At 41.5% G+C, this 22,839-nt stretch overlaps 1 protein-coding gene across 17 annotated transcripts in view; it reads left to right on the forward strand.

Annotated features, from left to right (window-relative positions):
• The window catches only part of ptprt (protein tyrosine phosphatase receptor type T), a 345,765-nt gene that overhangs the window by 222,254 nt on the left and 100,672 nt on the right, over positions 1-22,839 (forward strand). For 9 of the 17 annotated variants that reach the window (XM_054732027.2, XM_054732017.2, XM_054732039.2 and 6 more), the window contains one exon: positions 12,550-12,685. In XM_054732027.2, coding sequence (XP_054588002.1) covers positions 12,550-12,685 — 136 coding nt within the window. Of the gene's footprint in view, positions 1-12,549; positions 12,686-20,914; positions 20,948-22,839 lie in introns of all 17 variants that reach the window. The other 8 variants (XM_054732036.2, XM_054732015.2, XM_054732030.2 and 5 more) reach the window with 1 other exon arrangement.

Genomic DNA, 22,839 nt, shown 5'->3' on the forward strand with positions numbered 1-22,839 from the left:
GAGTCAGTTTGCCCTCTAAATTTGCAGCAGATTGAGTCAGACTGTTAAAAAAACCTTCAGAGTGTTTGTAGGTGAGTGTCTGGGAATGACGAGACATTTTAAGGGTGCAACACCAACAAACAAAGAAGAAAGTGTTTTTTTAAACCGCTTCCCAGTCAACATCCAACATTCAACAGAGTGTAATGTTGACACAGGAGAGGAGATCAAACGGGTCCAACACAGACGTCCTTTTTACCAACAAATATCAGCAAAAAATCAGCACAGATTGACTCACGTACATGAATTATTTTAGTTGTTTTTCTCCGTCTCTGGCTTTGCGTGAGCAGACTATTGTGTTTGCTTCAGTCTGCAGCAGACAGACGCTGTGGCAAAGCATCCGTCTGCTCCATCCAACAAGCATCCAGTAAAACTCAGACACAGGCTGTGGCATTCATCTGTGTGATGTTTTCTTCTTGTAGACTTCCAAGAATTAGAAACAGACACGGTACATTGAGCTATCGTAGCTTTTCTTCCATTTATTCTCTTACTCTCGTTCCATACACCGCTCTTTACATCCCGCTCTACTTCCCTCTGGTGCCTTCACTGATTCCCCGTAACTATGAACATTTACTAGCAACGCTACATCAATCCCTTTTTTTTTTTCTTAACAAGCAGAAATGAATCATTAACAAATAACGGACCTAGATGGGCAAACTTCACTAGACTTATTAGCCATACCATTAACAAGCAAAACTTTAACCATGCGTGTTTACTATCATGCCAGAACATAGGCTAAATGTAGAAGACTACAGTATGGCTAAAGACAACATCTGCACAGAGCAGAATGGTAAACTTTTATCATGCATTCAAACACATTCCTCCATACAATGGATGAACTTAACTGCAGCTAATGTGAGGCACTAAAGTAATGCAACACAGAACAAACTCAAAGATACTTTGCTGTCCATCCTTGAATTTATTTTATTTTTTTTGCGACCAAATGAACCTGGCTTGACATAATCGTCCAAATATGCTGGGCGTCTCCTGTGACGCTGGCAAGGAGACCTTGACGATGGGCCAGCAGCGTTGTCGTCCTCGCTGCAAGTGCCAGGGGAGGAAGAATGGGTACCAGCATTAAGCTTTTTGAAGAATGAAGAGTTCCTCGTGATCGTATGTCCATTGGCGCTGGCAGTGACCATCGAGCCGTTGATGTCTATAACAACATGCGGGTCACAGTTGTAGGTTGCCATCAGTTTACTGCGTTTAGGCTGTCGGTAGATGACACTGTCGCCAAGGCTGAGGGCGCTTGGCTTGGGATGACGCCGTGTGTCCGCAGTGAGTTTCATCTTTGCTGTTGAAACCCTGTCTCGATCTCTTATCATAGGGTCATTGGCGTTCTCCACAGCCGTGGAAAAATTTGGAATCTTGGTATACATTTTGCGCTGAAGCATGAGCTCTGCAGGAGACGCTTCCGTGGTGCTGTGTGGGGTGGAACGGTACTCCCGGAGGAATGTAGTGATGGTTTGCTTCCACGGGATGCTTTGCCCTGCCGACACCCGAACTGCTTTCCCAAGCGTGTGCATGAAACGCTCAGCTGTTACATTTGCTTGCGGCCGTAGGGATGTTATCTTCCTGTGATGGCAGCCCATGTGTTTCAGGAAGCTGGAGAACTGCTCGCTGTTTAAAAGGAGGTCCATTATCAGTTTTGAGGACTCTGGGGATTCCAAACATCAAGAATATGTTGTCCTGCAGTACTCCCGGTGTACTCCCGGCTTTAGTAGGAGGGAGACCCGTGATTATCGCTTTGTCGCGCATGTCTCATTGAAAATGAATGGAGGAGAGGCAAAGTTGCCTCCCGTATGTCGAGCCCATTAGAAGAGCACGAGCCGTCAGCGCACACAATGAGGAAGTGCATGTGCGCTCTAAACCAGGTCTGAGCCAGAACTAGACCAATAAAGTGAAGCATGCTTTTGGCTGTTTATAATTTTCACAATGTCTGGTTTGTACTGATATGTTCCGAGTCCCGAGCCCATACATATGTTTTACCGGTACGTTTTACCGTGCCCACGCCCTATAACCCGGTGCGCCTTTGGTATGTGTTAAATACCAAAAAGACACCCATAACTGAAGCTGCGCCCTATAACACGGTGCGCCCCATGGTTGTGAAACTACGGTAGTTGTCACGAACATATATTCATCCCCACTGCTAGACGAGCTCTTGTTGTCACCGCTTGCGGAGGTGGTGATCGTGAACACTTTCCTATTTGTCTTGTGTTGTTCGTTGTGCATTTTGGATTTTGAGTCATGGACTTTAGCATTGTGCTTTTGTTTTGATCTGCATTGCCTAGCAAAATGATTTAGCTTACAGCAAGCCTTGCAGTCTTTCCCACGTGCTGGGCAGTCTTTCTCATGTGGATATTTCCCACCACAATTCCTGTACTGGTTGTTTAGTTTGCTCGTGTCCGTGATGTTGTGACTTGTGCTTGATCTACCTGTCAGTTGTATAGCATTCACTGATGCAACTGCTCCTTGTTCCATGCCGGTTGCTTGTTGTTCAGATATCTCCAGTGATCATGGCTGAGAAGGTCTTCCAAGCTCAGGTCAGGCTCTCTTAGTGCCCGTCTGCACAGCCTGGATGAGGTGCAGCTTTGTATTAGTTGTCCTTTTATCTCTAGATCCACATCAGAGAATTGACAATGTTTAGTGAGCATACGTAGTCGTGTGCAGTAGGTGTCCAACTTTTCACCCGGTAGCTGCACTGCTTTTCTAAAAATTTATACTTCATATAGGAAATTTTCCTTTGGTGAAAAATATGTTTCCAGCTTCGTTTTTACATCAGCGTATTTGTCTGTGGTCACTGCTAACGTGTCATATATGTCATGTACATGTTCACCGGCTAGGTGTAATAGTAAAGCTTTCAGCCATCCATCACCAGAAATATTGAAGGCAGTGGTGTAGTTCTCGAACCTCTGAACCCATTTTGTCCATCTTGGCCCGACTGAGCTGGGGCCTGTTTCAGTATCAAACGGCTGGAGAGCGGGAGTAGTTGCGAGCGACATGATTTGAAGTTGCCCGTTTTGCTAGCGTTTTTGTGGTTAGCTTGTAACACGGTGCTTAGCTCTTTGGCACTGAGTTTCTGCTGCGTGGTTAGCTTGTAACACGACTCTTAGCTCATTAGCGCTGAGCCTCCTCCTTTTGTCCACGTCGCCAATGCGATGTTTTCTTGTAGACTTCCAAGAATTAGAAACAGACGCGGTACATTGAGCTATCGTAGCTTTTCTGTCGTTTATTCTCTTACTCTCGTTCCATGCACTGCTCTTTACATCCCGCTCTACTTCCCTCTGGTGCCTTCACTGACTCCCCGTAACTATGAACCTTTACTAGCCACGCTACAATCCGGAAATACAAAGAGTCCAAATACAACAATATGGATGGATGTTAGGGATTTTATCAATATGTTTATCAATAACCCATTTCCTGTAGTCGAAGAGAAAAGGAGACAATGAGGCAACAAGTCAACCAGTTATAACTGTGGCATATGCACGAGGCAAAATGCCTCGAACATCTGGTCACAGACTTTATTTAAACAGAAAGATAAGAATGGGAGTGAGGTCAGTGTGTGAATGAGTGAGACAAGAATGTGTGTGTGTGTGTGTGTGTGTGTGTGTGTGTGTGTGTGTGTGTGTGTGTGTGTCTAAGTGTGAGAATGCTTCAGGACATTTGTTAACAGGATTAAATCAATGAAATATAAAATTTCCATAACAATGGATTAGCTCAAATTGACGCGATGCGTGGACGAATGTAATATGTGGTCCGTTTCCAGGCTTCATCCGTGATCCTTTCTGTAACAGTAGACTTCAGATGTAAGAGTTTGTCTATCATCTTCTGGTGGAGACTCTGCAGACCTCTTCCTGCTCATCCAGAGGGACTCCAAGACGTTCCCGGGCCAACCTGGAGACTTCACTTCCCTTATCTACCCCCCAAACCACATCAAATGTTTGTTTTGATGTGAAGGAACAGAAATTCTGCCTTGACTTCTGAGCAAGGCTCCCAAGGCCAAAGGTTTTGGGACTCCCCACCAAATCAGATCATTCAGGTGTTCTGAGTTTGGTGTGGAGGAACTTCACTGCTCTGCAGACTCTTGACCTTGTCCCACCTCGAATGAGCTGGACCTTCTAGTCCTACATTTCTAAAAATACATTCCTAAAGCTTGTGGAAAGCCACGAGGTCAAAAAGCAGCTTCACCTCCTCTGAAAATGGCTTCTTTTTAAAATCATTTAAACTTTTTTGTACAGTTTGATTAAAATATTTTTTATTTATCTTTTAAATTTAGGACTTTTTTTAAATTATAAACTTTAGTTTGTTTTTTCTTGGCTTGTACTGTTTTCCAATCCAGCAGATAAACCCTCTGTACGGAAGCTAACCATGTTTGGTCACCTGTGCACATTTGCAGCTCAAACCAAAAAGGAGAGTTTTTAGGATGATGTCATCTCGTCAACATTTACATCCTGAACTGATCCTGCAGCCATTTTTTAGGTTTAATAGAATTTCTCATGACAATCTTTGCAAAACAAACTAAAACATTTGGTCTAAATGTCTAAAAGTTGCATGATTTAAGATTCTCTTCTCAGACCTGGCTCAGAATTCTCACCTCTTTGCTTTTGCAGAATATTTTTTCCCCACATCTCGCAGCCTTTACCTCTGAACAGCTGAGTTTAACATTCGGTTCACATCAGGCCTTGGTTGTTACCTTGTCAGGAACAAAGTCCCTTCAAAAAGCAATTCAGGTTCCTTTTGAACACTTTGTGTGAGCTTGTAATTGATTTGGCTTTCAAACAGCATGTTGCATTGCATTATGTTGCATTTCATGAAATGGCTGCAGTTAGGATACAGAAACCGATGTGAAGCTGTTGATGCAGATTCGGAGAGAGAATTTGTGACTCAGACTCAATCTTTTTCAAAACTGAATGGCCATCAGGTCCCTTAAACCTTGAAAAGCACACAAAAATTCTGTAGATGAGGGAAGTAGAAACTATTTTCAGCTTTATTTTTTTATCCTTTAAAACATAAATTATCTCTGTTAATAGTAAAGTGAACACCTGCTGCATGGAGAAATATGTCTCTAAATAGTTTCTTTATTTACTAGTAGAACACACACTCATGGTGTTCGAGGGTCATTTAGTATAATAAAAACATGTTTAATTTATTCATGAGCGTATTTATGTTCAGCTCCTATCCTTTTGAAAGGATAATCTGCAGGGAGTTGCAGGTTGTGTCACTAGCATCAATGCAGTTTTTACATTTTATTTAATCTGAAATTTAAATATAAGTTTAATTAATACTTTATTCTGGAACCCCTTTTTTTTAACATTTATGTTTAGATTTTAGGACCACGATAAAACTTCTCTGTGGATTATGCTGCAGAAGTAGCCAACAGCCTAAATATCCAACCAGCCTTGCGTCAACAAAGAATCTCATAGTTAGTTTACACTGTAAAAAACACTTAGAACCCGTGGTTAAAAATATTGATAACAAACAATAAAAAATGTAGCTCACAATCCATGACATAACCCACTATAGAGGTATTAATCATAACATAGAATAAAATAGAATAGACTTTACTGATCCCATAGTGGGGAAATTCAGCAGCGGAAACACTTAAGAGAATAATTTGAAGAAAAAAAAATTATTAACAAAGGTACATGTATAAACACAAAGGCAGTAAGCTAATATTGTAACATTTGACCTCAAAAAAACACAAATAAAAATTGAAAATTTGGATTCCAGAACTATCCAGCACACTTTAAGGGACACAGGCATACAATGTAAATCTGGCATTGCACATGTATTAAACACATACTGAGTATTGCATTGGTGTTATTGTGCACCAGGATTATGCCAGTACCAACTAAACTGAGGAATTATACACTCTTGTTGCAGAGGGAATGAATGATCTATGGTAGCGTTCTGTTTTACATCTGGGATGTCTCACTCTCCCTCTGAAGGAGCCGTCTATGGCCCCCACAGTGGAACGCAGTGGGTGGGAGGGAGATTTTAAGATGGAGGTCATATTCCCCAGCATCCTCCTTTCACATGTCTCCTCATTTGAGTCCAGCGGGCGACTCAGAACCGAGCTAGCTTTGTGAACTAGCTTGTTCAGTTTCTTCCTGTTTTGGTCTGAGCGACCTGCACCCCAACAGACCACAGCAGAGTGGATAATAGAGCCAACAACAGAGTGATGAAAGGATTTTAGCTGCTGGGAATTAACTCTGAAGGACCTCAGTCTCCTCAGGAGTTGGAAGCGGCTTTGGCCCTTCTTATACAGTCCCTCTGTGTTGTTGGACCACTTCAGTTTGCTGTTGAGGTGAACACCCAGGTAATTAAATGTATCCACCACCTCAATGTCAGGATGTTTACTGGTGAGTGAGGAGGAGTGTTTCTCTGGAAGTCAATCATCATTTTCTTTGTTTTACTGGTTTTGAAGCAAAGGTGTTTACGCTCACACCAGTCAACAAAGTCCATGATGACTGACCTGTACCCCAGGTCTTTCCTCTCATAACACACAGCCGACAATGGCCGAACACCATTCCACCATTTCTCTCTGGCCTCTGGCCTCCAGTGTAATGAGATTTGGGCAAATTTTTGTCACAACAAGACACATTAGGATGAACAGAACTGTGTTCAAAGGTTTTACAGTGTTCAGACTGGTTATTTGGGTTGATGTTTTTACATAAGGGCACGTACTATTAATAAACACACATGCAGAGGTAGAATAGTTCAGATTAGTAATCCTGTTAAACATGCTCAGTCATGCTAATCCAGAGGATGCACCCTGTAGCTCCGCAAAACAAAAACTAAGCCTTCAATTCAAGACTCAGTCAATGCACAATTTCACAAAATACACATACTAGAACACACATTCAGTCTGAATATGTGTATGGATTTATGGTTTCATGCATAAAACTCAATAAATCACAGATACGTTTACTCTGCATTTATGCTGTTCAAAGGTTATATAAAAAACTCAATCTTAAGCATTTATCTGTTCCAGTGAACCACACACACACACACACACACACACACACACACACACACACACACACACACACACACACACACACACACACACACACACACACACACACACACACACACAGCTGCAGTGCATTGTGAACCTAGAGAATCAATCTCCTTTCCATTTGGATGAGATTATGTTTTTAATATTTTGGGCTTTACCCATAATTCTTCTCTGATAAGTTTATTGTGTCTTCAGATTGGTGAAATAAAAGGCAGGAAACTGTGCAGAAGGATGTAAAAAAAATAAATCACATCACACAAACACAACAAGCTCTCAGTCTAAAAATCCTGGTGAATAAGTTAAACACTTTTCTACAATTGTTGACTGAAAACAAAACTCTTCTAGTTCTGCTCGTCTGAACTTCTTAACTGGAGACGTTGGAATGCTTCTTCTGGTGTTGGGATGACGATTTTGAATACCATGTTTCTGAGTGATGGTACAGATGGATGGACCAGCAGATCCGATCTGACCTGCATAGTGGTGATGGTGGCACAAGAGTTAAGTGCTCACCCCATAATCGGAAGGTTGCAAGTTCGAGCCCCGCTCAGTCTGTCGCTGCTGTGTCCTTGGGCAAGACACTTAACCCGCTTGCCTGCTGGTGGTGATCGGAGGGACCAGTGGAGCCAGTGCTCGGTAGCCTTGCCTGCATCATTGCGCCCCAGGGCAGTTGTGGATATGATGTAGCTCATCCCCACCAATGTGTGAATGTGTGTGTGAATTGGTGAATGACTGATTGTGTTGTAAAGCACCTTGGGGGGTTCCAGGACTCTTGAAGGTGCTATATCAAATACAGGCCATTTACCATTTACCACAGTGTTGTGGAAAATGAATGGTCAAACTGGAAGGATGTAGTGGTCCTTCTCCTCCAAGTCCTTACCTACGCTCTGGAGATCATTACCAAAAGAACGAGGAACAAGTAATTAGGCTTGGTTAACACAACAATACACCAAAATTAGGCTCAATCCCACCCTTCCAACAGTCTTGGAGGCACACCTGATTACTGTAATGGATCTAATTAGGTTTTTATCAGATAATCCTGCAGTGTGTGGTGTGTTGAGAGAACTGGTCTGCTTGAAAGAACTTTGGGACTGCTCTGATAATAGTGTGGGGATATTAAATGTGGGATTTTTTTTTGTCTGATCTTCAAGGACAGACTAGTGTGCTGCCTGTTGTTGATTGGCCCGTTTAGCCAATCAGAAAGCAAGGTGACGGAAGCATGCTGCATGCTCCTCCTCCACCATGTTTGTTTACTCCAAAGTCATGGTTTATCTTACATTTCTTGTCTGATTGGGGGAATGTTTGTGTGTAGTTTGTCGTTTTAGCTGAATCTGCTTTACTTTGGCCAGCATTTGTTTACTTGTTGTGTTGCTATAGACCATTGGGAGTAATGCAGTTTAAATGTAATGGTGTTATTTTTAGGTAACAGAGTAATCTAATTACTTTTCTCATTGTTGCAACGTCATTATCGTTGGGCATGTATAGTGGTGCCTTACTACAATGTGGTTTTGACTCCTGGTTTTAACAAGTTGTCCAGACACTAACAGGAAACCCAGAACTCTCTGATCTGAGGATGCTTTGGGTTCCTAGAGGACCTCAAGTGCATCCGGCTCTCACTCCTCTGAAACCTGGCCATGAAGGGATGTAGGGCCTGGTGTAAAGCTGGTCTAAGCTGCTGATCAAACATCTTCAAACCATAGCAGATCAGCCGTTAGCTCCCTGAGACGATAGCAGCCTGCTTGTTGTGTCTGCACCAGCTGTGAATCTGGTACGATTTCTGTTTCGTCCCCCGTAACAGACACAGTCCCGATTATTCTCCTCAGTGCTGGTCAGAATTCCTTGGAGTTAACTCGATTGGCTGCGACGCTCCCAGCCGGATCAATTACAGTGTCAAATGGAGCTGAACCCATTGCCAGATGGGTTCCTCCTCTGTTGCATCATGAACTGTTGAACCCAATCAGCACGTGAGCCGATGAGGTGTGAACAAATGGGGGTCACGGCGAAATGTGCCAGCTGATACACACAGTGGATCACTCGGGGGGATTGAGGTTTAATACACCTTTAGGTGATTACTGGGCCACGGACTAACAGGGAAATGAGTGAACTCGTCTCCTGCGTGATCACCCAAGGCTCTTGTGTAACCGTAACACGCCTGACAGACAAGTTCGAACTCCTGTTCACCTCCGATTAGGAGAACGCTGGACCGGAGTTATTTTTCCAAAGCTGCACATCCTCCACACTGGTCTAAAACCAAGTCGGGAATTTACTGACAACCTACAGTGGGTTAAATGTTACACTGGAGTTTGAGTGGAATGACGAGTGAAACACAGAGTAACATAGATCACAACCTTTTGTTTTCTAACGATCAAAAAATATTTATATTACATTTTAAGAGTTTATTTTGATGCTTTCGAAGTAATCAGAAGGAAAATTTAAGTACTAAAGGTTTCCATCCATCTCTCATTGAAGGTCACATTGCAGCGATAACAGGCCCATGAGGGAGAGCTAGACCTCCCTCCTCTCCTGGAGGATCCCAGAGTGTTCTCAGTTCAGGTTCCAAGGTCTGTGTGGAGGTCTTCTCCTCGGTGTGCGTGTCCGGAACACTACCAGACCAGGAGGCATCCTAATAAGATGCCTGAACCACCACAGCTGACTCCTTCAGATGAGGAGCCTGGGCTGTGCTCCGAGCCCATTGCCTCTCAAAGGCTGACCCTTGGCCCAGGATCTTGTTCTTCAGGCCATGATCCAGATCACATGACCTCAGGTGATGCTGGGCGTTTGAGCTCAGCTCCTGCTATGCCACAGGTTTAGCCTGGGATCAGCTGACTCTAATCCCAGTCGGAACTGCTCCAGTGAACTCTGAAGGTCGTGACTCAAACACCAACAGAACCAAATTGTTGTTCAGTTGTTAACAACATGACATTGTTTGTTCCTGTTGATGCACACATTGAGTCTGACTTCATGTTATTAAAATGTGAAAATTGCTGCTCATTCTTTGTTTTCTTAACTGAAAAATACAGATAATCTTGTTAAAAATGGCTCCTCCACATTTTCTTCTCCTAATCCCATTTTAATCCCTGTTGGATTTATTTTAGCAGGGTAAAATGTGATTTTTTTTTTCTGAATCTGTGTGTTGTTGCTGTTTCTAAGGCGTTGGGTCACCTTTGTTGCCTCCAAACACCAGTTCAGGATCAGCTGCTGTGTCTGCATCTCTAATAAAAGACGTTTGTTGTTTGGAAGCAGTGGAGTTCCTTCTCTAGATTTAAAACGTGGAATTGAGAATGACAAACACATTCTTTCAATATTTATTTTTCTGACAACGTAAAGACGAGAAGGCAGTTTGTGATTGAGCCACAAAGGCGGTGAAAGCCTCGTTGTTGAGGGCATTCAGGTTTTTGAGAAGAACATCTCGTCAGCGCAGCCATTCAGGACTGCCGTAGCTATCACCAGGCGTGCCAAGGTTAGGTGCTTAAGCCGTTAGCTCAGTGTTATTCTGTTGCCAACCTTGTGTTGTTATTGCAGAGGGGGCGAAGATGAGTGAGACGGGGGATTAACTGAACTCCCACACAGCAGTATCACTCTATTAATCGTCCGCCTTTGTCTATCAAGGTTAGAGCGAGTCTGCAGAACAGGAGCGCTCGTGTGCACATTCACAGGTTTTTCTCTTTATCTTCATTTACAATTGTTCATCATCTTTACTCTTCAAGTGTTTTTCCTCCTCTCTCCCATCCGCGGAGACACTTTTGGTTTTGGTCACTTTCTGCTTCTATGACTTAGGCAGACACTGGAGCCTGGATCGTGTTTTCTGTCCAAACTGAGCAGATTGTATTCGACACTAAGAGTATTCGGTGGTAGACGTTGTCAGAAGAGCTTCTTCAGTCCTGTAACGTAAACCTTTCAGGTTCTTGTGTATCAGTGGATTTACATCACATTTTTAAACAGGTTACAGGCAACGGGGTCACTGGGACACTGGTGTATTTGCATAGTGCATCTGAAGTGTGTGAGTAGAAGTTTTCCTAGGGTTTCAGCTATGGATTATTGTAATAATTGGGTAATCTGCCACAATTATTGATCATTTGAATAATCAGATAAGCTTTAGTGTTCTTCTCTTCAAATATGTGGTCAAAATGTAACTGAGCAGTACTTATAAAAAAATAAAAAAGCAGCCATGTTTGCCTGGTGAAATGTTTGGATTCTCCATTCAGCCAGATGCTAACCAACCACTTAAGGAAAACGCGTGTTAAAGACTAAACACTTTAGCAAGATGATTACAAACACGTCATTCTCATTAAAGCTGTTCCCAATTCCAGTTGATAGATGTTGTTCTTTTAAATCTTAGAGTCTGATCACTTGGGTTGCTAGGTCAAATCTTCTCGCCATTTTTAGGTTTAAGTCAGAAAAAAAATTAACTGTTTTTTTAGATGGGGTGGGCGGGGCTTAAAACATGTCCTGCAGCCAGCCTCTAGGAGGCACTTAATATTTGCTTTACCTATTTTTTGATGTATCTGTGTCATTAAAAGGCTTTGAGTTATTTCTGCATTTTACTGCACATAAATTATAAAGGCAAATTAAAACAGGATTGAAACAGCATAATCTCATGTTTGATTCCTTATTAGACCCCTTTGCCTCCCTAAAGGCAACAGAAACATACAAAAAGCAGCTGTTTTAACAAAATCAACATTTCTCTGAGCTCTGGCTGATTTAATTTATCACTTCAGTTGTGATTGGAACACGAATTTGATGTTCCTCATTCTCCCCTGATTGTACCAAAGTGTTCCCACAGTATTCAATGCAACTGTTAACAGTTCTTATGCAGTTGTTATCATGAAATGTTTGGTTTCAGAATGGTTTTGATGTTTTTTTGTCTTCTCTTCTGTATTCTCAACTTTTGATTTAGAACAATATCTGTCCTCTGTTGTCCAGGATGTGCAGCTTTTTGTCTTGTTTTCTGTTCTTGAATGTTTGGTTTTCACGACACGCTTTAAGAATTCATCCCGTTTGAACTAATTATGCTGTTTAACTTGTAGCCATCTAACGCGTGTTTTATGTGCATAAATGTGTATTATCTGTGTGTGTGTGTGTGTGTGTGAGTGCGCGCGCCTGCGCGCGCATGCATGCTCGTGCAGGAAGCTCAGTGTGATTGAGTTTGTATGAAGCTGCCTATTGTTATAACTGTTTGCTTGTGTGTGTGTGTGTGTGTGTGTGTGTGTGTGTGTGTGTGTGTGTGTGTGTGTGTGTGTGTGTGTGTGTGTGTGTGTGTGTGTGTGTGAGTGTGTGCGTGCGCGTGTGTGCGCGTGCGCATGCATGCTCGTGCAGGAAGCTCCATGTGATTGAGTTTGTATGAAGCTGCCTATTGTTATAACTTTTTGCTTGTGTGTGTGTGTGTGTGTGTGTGTGTGTGTGTGTGTGTGTGTGTGTGTGTGTGTGTGTGTGTGTGTGTGTGTGTGTGTGTGTGTGCGTGCGTGCGTGCGTGCGTGCGTGCGTGCGTGTGTTAGGTGCGTCCACCCAGGATTCAGACGCCATGGAGCCGGAGAAGCAGGTGGACGGAACGGTGAAGATGGCCGGAGTGATCGCTGGGATCCTCATGTTCATCATCATCCTCCTCGGAGTCATCCTCACCTTCAAGCGCAGGTAAACAAACAGCTGATGAGAGCAGAATCAATCAATCAATCAATCAGAATTAAGTCATTCACTAGATGCTTGGTAGTCTCATTAGCTATAATAACGTCAGATCAAGGTCACACACGCACCTTAACTCACATCTGGAGTGTGTGTGTGTGTGTCAATCTTATTGTGAAGGATGAATCTCAAACTGATTTAGGAATTTTTTTATGTAATTAAAAAAATAGAGAGATGAGATTCAGAAGGTGATGTTCACCTCTTCCAGATGGATCTGGAGAAGTTTTTCTGCTCCTTGGCTCTGATATGCTGCCATATATCTGAAACTTTCATCACATTTGGAAATTAATTTGGTGAAAAGAAATTATACAAGAGACTGCCAAGAATCTCGTCAGGTTTTATGTCAGTAAATAGTTAATTTGTTGCTTCAAAGTAATTAAAATTTTTAGCTTTAGAAATTTTGTGTCCTCGTAGTTCAGAGAAAACTGGAAATGAAAGACTGTAAATTTCAGAGAAGCCATTTTAGGAAGAGAAGTTTATTTTTTAAATAAATAAAAGTGAAAATAATCTAACATGTCATTTTTAATCTGCACCAATCTGTGAGGTTCTTTTGAGTAGGCTGGTGAAAATCAAAACGTGAACTGTTTCATTCAGAAAATTCAAGGTTTAGAAGATTTATTGAATCCTCTAAATAAATGAAGTTTTCCAGATTTAATTTCCTTAGCAGGCATTTTAAGTTTAAGCATCTGTCACCGTGCACACTGCCTCGCCATCCTCCTCCAATTCTCTAACCCTTCATCATTCCTCTCATCCTCCTCTTCCTCATGCTGCTCACAGTTTTGATTTGCTGGTTTTAGTTTGTTTGTTCTGGTTTTGTAACAAACTTCTTTGCTTTGTTTTGCTTTTTTTTAAATCAGACAAACTCAATCGAGCCAAGACCAAAGTCAGCTGCAGATACATATATTTTTTTAGATTTTAAAACTTCCTTATTCTAAAATTTAATTTGGCGACTATTTTCTTTTATTAATGGTTTAATGAATGTTGCATTTATTCCGTTTTGGCTCAGATTAAGACTCTGTTGGAGTCTACTGAAGGACCAGAGGTCTGCTTTGCGCTTTTAGCTAGAAGCAGGATTGTTTTTATGTTCTCCACATGACAGGTTGTCAGGGGTTTTATTCCCAAAGTCTATGAATAATAAAATTAAACAAAAAATGACCTTAAATTCCTGAAATTAAGAATTTTATTACCGTTTTTGGCCTTTTAGAGCTTGTTTCACAGTTTGATTGCTGAATTGGTAATGTGATAATAAATACCAGGGTGTTGGTAACATTGCTAGGTTTAATTTTATTGTTATCATGAATGAATACAGCAGGGAAAATCAGTATTTGAAACATCTACATTTTTAACGGTAATGGTTTTTCTAAATGAGCTACTGACCAAAAGTTTCAACCACATGTCAACATCAACTCAAGTATTTAATTCATGCAAAGACATCTACACAAATCAAAGTCCATAAATGGAGTTATATGTAATAAAGTGAAAAGACACAGGGAAAAAGAGGAGTTCAAGGTGCAAATTGGCATAGAAAGCCAGAAAATCACCTGAAATATGTCAGTATTGACAGAGAAATCCTATCCCTATCAGTACTAATTACTAATCAGCTGCTTTAGTCCTGATTGATGTTCTTTAAAGGCTTCATGATGGGGAAAAGCAAAGAACTCTCCGAAGATGTTGGTAATATTATTGTTGGAAAGCATTCTGATGGGAATGGTTATAGGCACATGCCAGAGTGCTGACTGTTCCTGTGAGCACTGTGGGGGCCGCCATCCTGAAATGGAAAGATCATCAGTTCACCGTTTCAGCAAGACAAAGTTCCCAAACACAAGAACAAGGAAACACAAACTGGTTTCAAAGTAAGAAAATCAAGTTGCTTGAATGGTCAGTCAGTCACCTGAGCTAAATCCCAGAGAACATCTATGGTGAAAGCTGAAGATCAAAGTTCATAAGAGACGCCTGAGGAGCGTTTGTGTGGAAGAACGGGCACTGATCCCTCCTGAGCAACGCAGACGACTGATACATCTATACAAGAGGCATCTAGAAGCTGTAATCACCAACAAAGACTTTTCTACAAACTATTAACCTGTGTCGTTTCACCTTATTTATTAGGACTCAACTTGTTTAATTACCTGTTCTGATTTCTTTGTATGAAGTCAATACCCCTAGAAATACACTTACCGGTAAAAATGCTGTGGGAAACACTTATTTTCCGTGTGTGTGTGTGTGTGTGTGTGTGTGTGTGTGTGTGTGTGTGTGTGTGTGTGTGTGAAAATAAACACTTGTGTTTAAAGGAGCCCTGATTACTTACTTTAACAAGCTTCAACAAGAATTATCAATGGGAATTCAGAAATGACAGTCAGAAAATACTTTCTGTTTTTAATGATGCTAAATGTCTGATTACAGTTTTGATGGTCTGATCCTGATGTTTCCATCACTAAAGACATCTGCTGCTGTTTCCAGAACTTAATGAAGTTTTATTTGTTTTACAAAACTAGTGCTCCTACAACTTTAAGTCATCTGCTTTGATTACAAATTTAAGGTTTTATATGATTCTGAGTCAACTCTCTGAAGGATTAAAATGAAACAATTCTGATTTTGTTCTTGTTCAGAAGATGTTTAATTAGAGATCCGAGTTAACAATAATTTGATTAGAAGGTCTGGATGTGACTAAAATAACCAAACACAAAGAGCTGATTAGGTTCACACCAGTGAAGATGGAACAGCCGTGTTATACATAAATACAACAGCAGCCAAAAGATGTGAAAGGAGGAGAAATAAAACATTCTGCACACACCGGGAACAAAGAGCCATCTCATTTCTATTCTTCGGACAAAATTACATTTATTTCAAGTCAGATAAGGAGGTTTAGGAGTCAGCTGAGGCGCGGGGGTCAGGTGGAGATGTTAATCAGAGGCCAACCCGGATAACGCAGAACATCTGAAACACAGAGGCGCTAAAACTCCATCAGAAGAAGAAGGAAGTGACAGTGCGAAGGACCTGAGAGGAGACTGAAGATGAAAGACGAAGAGAAAGAAGAAAATGTTCGCAGTCTGAGAATATGAGAATTGAAAGCGAGGCAGCGCTGCTTGACCCCAGGTTCAAGTGGATATGCTAATCAGACTCTAACTGGGCTAATGGGGCGGCACACTTAAAGCTGAAAATTATAAGGCAGCAATGGATATGTGAATAAAAACCTGATCTGATACTCTAAATTTAACTTAATCCAGATGAAGAGGCGGTGTTAAAGGTCGCATGGAAACAGAGATAACTCAAAAACTTTTCACTCTTCAGCTAAACATCATGGTGTAGGTTTAAGGTCTGCCTTGTCAGACAGAAACGGAGAAGCTACTTCAGACAGTTGAAGGTTTCTAATATTTTCTGGGGTCATTTATATTTCAGACCTTGGGGAAGAAAGCTGCTGTTTTTTTCAGTCTAAAAGTGTTTTACAGGCATTTTAGTCCTCATAAATTATTCTGTGACAAAAACATTTCAGGAAGTGAACGTCGACAATCGTCCAATTAATCTTTGAAGAGATTGCTACACGTGTTTGAAATGGCCTTTGTGGAGAAAGGATGTTGCTGATAATGTAACGTAAAATGGAAGACCAGTGGACATGACTGAAGTCTTAATGGGGATTCTGTGTTTCTGCAGCCTGAGGGCTCAAACTCCCGGCACCTGAAAATCCACTTTCTGAAAAAAAAAAAACTGAATTGATGAATAATTAATATTCCCGGTGCTCTCCAAACAAGGGCTGATTTGTGATTCCGGAGCCGAAGAAGTAAAGGTGACATCTCTGGAACGGCAGATTAATAGGAAAAATATGTTCTTTAAACTTTTACACCCCCAATCCCTCCCATCAAAACTGTTTGAAATTCTGACTCAGCGGCCATCTTTTGGGGACTTTTCTGTTTTATCTGAATCTTCCAAAAGCTTGCGACATACCGGTCCACCTTAACAGGAGACAAAACCATAAAGGGTTCTCCACCGGAATGCCAAACTAAAAATGCCCAAAGAAAAACGAAGCAGGAACAAGGGCGGAAAGGCAAACAAACACGCAAATTAATAAAAAGGTTTAATATAACCCCCGGCTACACACACACACACAGACACACACACACACACACATACTCACACGTACACAGATGCAAAAATGTGCCTAAAGCACAAAGGTGAACATGTTAGTCTCTATTTAATGAATACAGAGTTTTTTTTTTTTGCATGTGCAATTGTGAAATTTAAAACAAACATTTTTAAAGGGAACTTAATATATTAACATAATGATACAATAAAATTAATTGAATGAACCAAACCCGGAACCTTCTCTTGTATTAGAATGTGGCCTGTTTTTGCCACAAGCTGCTTAGGGGACACATGAATTTCCACCATTAGGGCTACACAGGAAATCACACACGTTTCAGTGTAAAACGTCAGGTAATTTTCAAAATAAAAGACCATTGCAGCGATGCAAATTTGTTTCTGTGTAGATTACGTAAGTTACCTAATGGCTTATTTACTCGCAGCATCTTTTGAGAAGTGCAGCAGTGTGTTTTTCATGGCTTTAGTCCTGGCAGTGGAGAGGAACAACAATATATCAAACCGCAATATCAATGGTTATCTTCTCCTCTTCTTTGGTTTAATGGCGGATGGCATAAACAAACCATGACCTTCTTGTGGAATTTTTTGATCTTCCAGCGAGGATGGTGGAGATGCCGCTCCACGTATGAGACCCTCCCCCAGTGTAGATTGGCAGTCGGTGAAGCACGCGAGTGAGCCGTCCCACTGTCTTTTCGGGCTGCTGATTCCTCCAATGTGGTCCTGGGGTCAGAGACTTTTTTTGTGTTCATCATGAGTTGATGGGTCATTACCAATGACTGTAAAGTAGATTGAAAAACCCTCCGTAACGTCACCTATAGATTTTTTTAAGAGCTTGTTTGAAGCCAAAAGGGCGGTTCCCACCACCTCCATCTTGGCCGTTTAACTCCTGTCGTCACAACAGACAAATACAAAAAAGGCTGAGAGGTGGAGCTGACAGTTGGAGCATGACTGACACTCATCAAACTGAAGCTACTGTAAATCCTCTAATATTGGCCTGTATTCATTTAACGGCCGGGTATCACATTTTGGCCGGTGTCGGAGTCGGTGGAGGTGAATAATGGCCGTTTTTTTTATCGCTGGGTGGAATGTGGTAACAAGCAAGTACAGGGGGCGGTTGTGTCAACCGTCTCACTTTTGATTTGCCAGAGATAGACCGTGAGGGTAACTTTAACCATGGCAGGTGCAGAGACGAAGAGGAGGTGAAAATTTGATATCAAGTTCAAAGAGAACGTGCTGATATATGCTGCAGAACACTCTGGGGAGGAGGGGAGAGGATGGAGTAGGACGCGAGTCTGGGAGCTCCTGCCGACTTCGATTAAATTGTTATTCATTTGCGCTTTTTTGACCACATTTCTTGTCCTAATTCTGATTTTTGAATTATTTTGTTGGGACGTTTTAATCGTCTCGGCATAAAATGGCAGCAAAAAATGTAAAAACCCGCAATGCTACTCAAACACAACTGAAGCTTGGTTTGCAAACCGCGGCCACACCCTCGAGTGAGCCGTCGTCTCCGACAAAGTTTCCCTTGGGCCAAGCTAATCCTGATATCGAGGCTCTCAAGAACACTCTGGGGAGCAGTAGGGGTTGTATGAACTAGTCACTAGTCAACTTCACCGCTCTATAGTGACTTTTAATGCCTGTCATTGACTAGTCGCTGTCAAGTGATAATGACTGGCAAGATGCAGTCCACGGAAAAGACAGCAGCCTGCTGTCAGCAGGTGACAAGCTCCTGCCTGTCGGGAGGCGACGCGCTGTGCCAGAGCGTGGGTACTGACACCCGCCGTAAAACGGACATTTAACCAAATTATGACCTTTACCCTCTTGCAATTTAACCTTCCCCTCACCCCCATCCTAACCTTCACCAGCTTGCGCATGCAAAGCTCTGATTGTTTAAACGCTCCAGACATCTGCGTCCTGAGCACGGCCACAGTAACGTTATCAAATTAGGTGTCGCCACCTCAAAAACTAATTTAACACGCGATCGTTCATGTCGGCTCATATCCTCTTGTTTTCTGTCTTTTATTTTTGCCTGATGCTTTTCGCTGCTGTGGAGCAGGGCACATTACCTGTTTTGTCCTCCGGTGATGCACCAAACTGATGAGGCCGGCGAGCAGCGCGCACTCCGCTGTTTTTGCGGTCGGTAGATCTTTTAGATTTATAAGGTGAATATATATGAACCCAGGTAGTAGTTTTTCTTTAGGATTGAGAAGAGATGCAGGAAGATAATAAACAGAGACAGGACAGAAAAATAGTCAAATAAAAACAAGTTAGTTTTTGTACCTGGTGGTTGCAACAAACAGACACCATTGAAGGTAATCAGAAGTGAGGAACAGAAAATGAAATAATTATTTTAATGTTTAGAGCAACAGGAACTCCGAGAGGCTGCAGGCGCATCAGTGAGTTTGTGGCCGCTGCACAGGGGGAGGGGGGAGAAGGCTGAAGCAGAAACTACCGTTGTTAAAAGAAATGTGTTTAACTTTGAAAATGTGGGCGCAATTTTAATTGTCAAAAACTCCAGCGAACCATTAGTTCCTTTTGCTCAAATTGAAATTGAGGCCTGCCTCTAATTCTGGTCCTCCTTCCAATAAAGGCCTGGAGTTTGATAAGCTTGAGTCAAATACAGGCCCGGGCCTGCATTAGAGGATTTACGGTAACTGAGCTAACCCAATGCTAACATGGAGCATGAAGCAAACGGAGGTAGCTACAAACTAGCTAACCCGGAGTCAGACCAAAGCTTACATGGCGCTAAGAGCTAACCATCAACGAGCACAGCCACAGACCATAGAAGTTGGAGACGGACACCCGGCTGCATGAGCCCATGCTCCTCTCCTCCACAGCATCTAGAGCTCAGCAGGGCTCTCTGGCAGCGAGTCTCATTACCAAACCCTACCAACGAAAGCCATATTTCAGGCCATTTTGGCCAAGTAGCATTATGATACACACACATTTTACCCCATCCAACCAGCCTCATAAAGTACAGAATTATCGTTTCACTTACCGATAATACTAAACATCCATGTTTTCAAGACCGTGCATCAGGGTTTTCCCCAGCGCTTTATAAGTCTTTCCTCTTAATATTAGTTTTATTGACTCTGTGTTGCTCCAACATGTTTTAGAATATTTACACATTTATTAAAACACACATCATCCTGATAAAGAAGTAAAGAGGAAAGATTTAGTTTTAGCCTCTGAAATAGGAATAACATTACACACCTGCAGGAGTTTGATGGTGAGTGGATTAAACTGAGAAGTGGATGCATGAGTTTTAGAACATTTTAGCTGTTTATTAAATAATCTTTGAAGTTTTACATCCTTTTGTTTTTTGCATTCCTGCTGATCCATCCCAGCTTCCTCTCTGCCGCCTCGTATCATCTAATCAGTCAAATGTCTTTCCATTTTGTGACACTTCCTCCAGTCTAAAGTCGTTCAGGATAAACTGTTTATGTTTTTATCTCAGATTTTCTTCAGGATTTATAAAGAAATGAAACAGAAATCCTCAACGGTGATGCTTTGTAAACCGAAAAACAAGTTTTACTGCAACTTTTAGTATAAATGTAGAATTGTTTTGGAAGTTTAAGACTAGATTTGGCAGAATTTATAAGGTCCGTTGGCAACAAATAATATTTTTAGATTATTTTCCTGAAGAGCTTTTCCTCTTGGGAATTCCAGCTGGAGAAATCTTTGTATCTTTAGGCATCATTTGAAGCTAAAAACCTGGTGATGTTTAACATGTTAAATCTTTTAAAGCCTGGTTCTGCTCATGGATGCAGAAATCGATGAAAATTTTTAGTTTTGGTTTTGACTGTTAAACAAAAACCTGCTTAAACCGACTGAAGTGGTGTTTTAGAATCCAGACCATAGAAGCAAACACAAATTTATTCCTTCTGAGAACAAAATACTTTAGAAGTTGGAATAGAAATGTGAAATGAAGATTCTCAGAATAAATGTGGAGAATCTTTGAGATGAAACAACAACCTCTCTTGACTCGAGTCTCACATCCTTTTATGTCTCTCTCTATCTTCCTGTTTCCTGTCTTTGGCTCTGCCCCTCCTGTCCCGCCCTGTACCTGCCTTGCCCTTGCTCCAATAGAGAGATTCACACGTGGAGAACTCTGAGCGTGGGGTATTGTATATTTACTTCTAGACATCCACTCTGTTCCTCACCTCTGCTTTGCTCACATCTAGTTTACCAAACGCATCTTGAAATCTGCAAAGATCCATTTTGTTATGTTTAAAAAGCTAAAGGAAAAGTTTGTTTGTTTTGTTTTGAGGAGTTTCTGATTAGTTAGTACCACAGACAGTGATCTCAGTTTGGAGTTAGGGAGACATAATCATGTAGTCATTTAAAAGTCCAGTTTAGAGCAGAAACATCCCGATTTTTCATTACTCACAAAAACAGTCCATTCAAGAACAAACATCCATCTGAAATAACTCATGATCCAACCTTTTACATTTGTCCTTTTGCATGAAATGGTTTGTTTTTGTTATTGTTGACTATGCTAACCACACAGTCCTATTGGTCTTTTATCCAACCTGGTTCTTGCAGACACCATGTCCTTTCCCCACCAAAACAGAAACATTCTGCATTCGACACTAGACCAAAGGAACTGAGTGGGTTCAGCAAAAAGGCAACTGGACTTCTTTTATGATCCATGTAGGTTCCTCACTTTAAAAAGGCAAGGAGAGAGTACTGAGCTTTTAAACCCCAGTGAGACCTTTCTCACCGGGGGAGCAAGTTGGTGTTTTTAATCCTTCATCTTAGTTTTCTGTGTCCACATGGGAGGGTTTGTCAATTACATTCCTCAAGTTTAGATTGCTGCTAAAACTGAGAAATGCCTTAAAACTGTGGTGAGAACTATAATTTAAATATGACTCCTCACTCCTCTTGAGAGTCAGCAGGGTTTTCATTTTCCTCGTCCACATGACCCATGTTCTGATCACAGAGGAGAAAAGGTTTTGAAGAAAGAGTAGAAGAAGCCATCTTTGTCTGGTTTGAGGTTTTAGCTCGTCAGTGTCACAGCAAATCTCTCTTCAACTAGCTGCTGGTAGTTTGGTGCAGCTGTGAGGAGAGTTGGCTGTGAGCAGTGGTCTGGGCGCTGCTGTGCTCTTAAGTTTGGGTTAAGGTTATGGTTAAGTTTACAAACCAGTAAAACCTGTCACGGGTAGATAAGTGTGTGAAACTTCTGCTTTGCTTTTGTGGAAATGACTGCTTCATGGATAAGAGTCACTCTGGTTAGCATGCTAAGCTAATGGAAGCTAAGCACTCGTGGTGGTTTGTGTTTTGACCTCAACAGACCCATTAGCATCATCAACATGTCAGGACTTATTATTGTGGATTTATCATCTTCCAACTGTTCATTTGAATGTTTAGACTGGACTTCCAGGGGTCTCATTTGTCGCACCAACATTTGGTTTCACCAACCACCATTGGTGATCTTGCCTTGGTTTAAGGTGAGATTGGTAAACTTTCACACTAAAGTTCCCACTACAGTTTATGAGCTTTTAGTTTTGATGTGAGAAAGCTCCTCGGATGAGAAGCTCAACAACTTCAGGAAAACAAAACTCTGTTTGTTTAACTTCATGCTTTATTTACTTTTTAATCCTCGATTAGGACGGCCAGAATGACTCAGAGGCGCTTTCAGCCGCTCGTCTGTAGCAGCATGGATGTTCTCCTGCATTAAACTTGTTTGTAATACTTCTGGAGACTATAACCGTAATCCTAATTGTGGTTTGAAGTCTGCTGGGGACAATTATTATTAATTATTCACCAAACATAATCAGAAATATACTCATAAAATAACATGTAACTGTCTGTGATCCACCGGATTAAGTTTTGTTTTCACAGCAGAACCGTCCTGCACAGTGTCTGAGAAAAAAAATGGAACTCATGTCTGAAAAATACTGTGCTGTAAATGCAGCTGCAAGAGTAAAACTAACTTGAAATAACCAGTTTTATTGTGTTTGATTCAACCTAAATTTAAAACCGGGTTAGCTAAAAGGCTAGCTAATGGTTAA

Source organism: Nothobranchius furzeri, chromosome 3, assembly GCF_043380555.1.
Source record: "Nothobranchius furzeri strain GRZ-AD chromosome 3, NfurGRZ-RIMD1, whole genome shotgun sequence".
Classification (NCBI taxonomy): domain Eukaryota; kingdom Metazoa; phylum Chordata; class Actinopteri; order Cyprinodontiformes; family Nothobranchiidae; genus Nothobranchius; species Nothobranchius furzeri.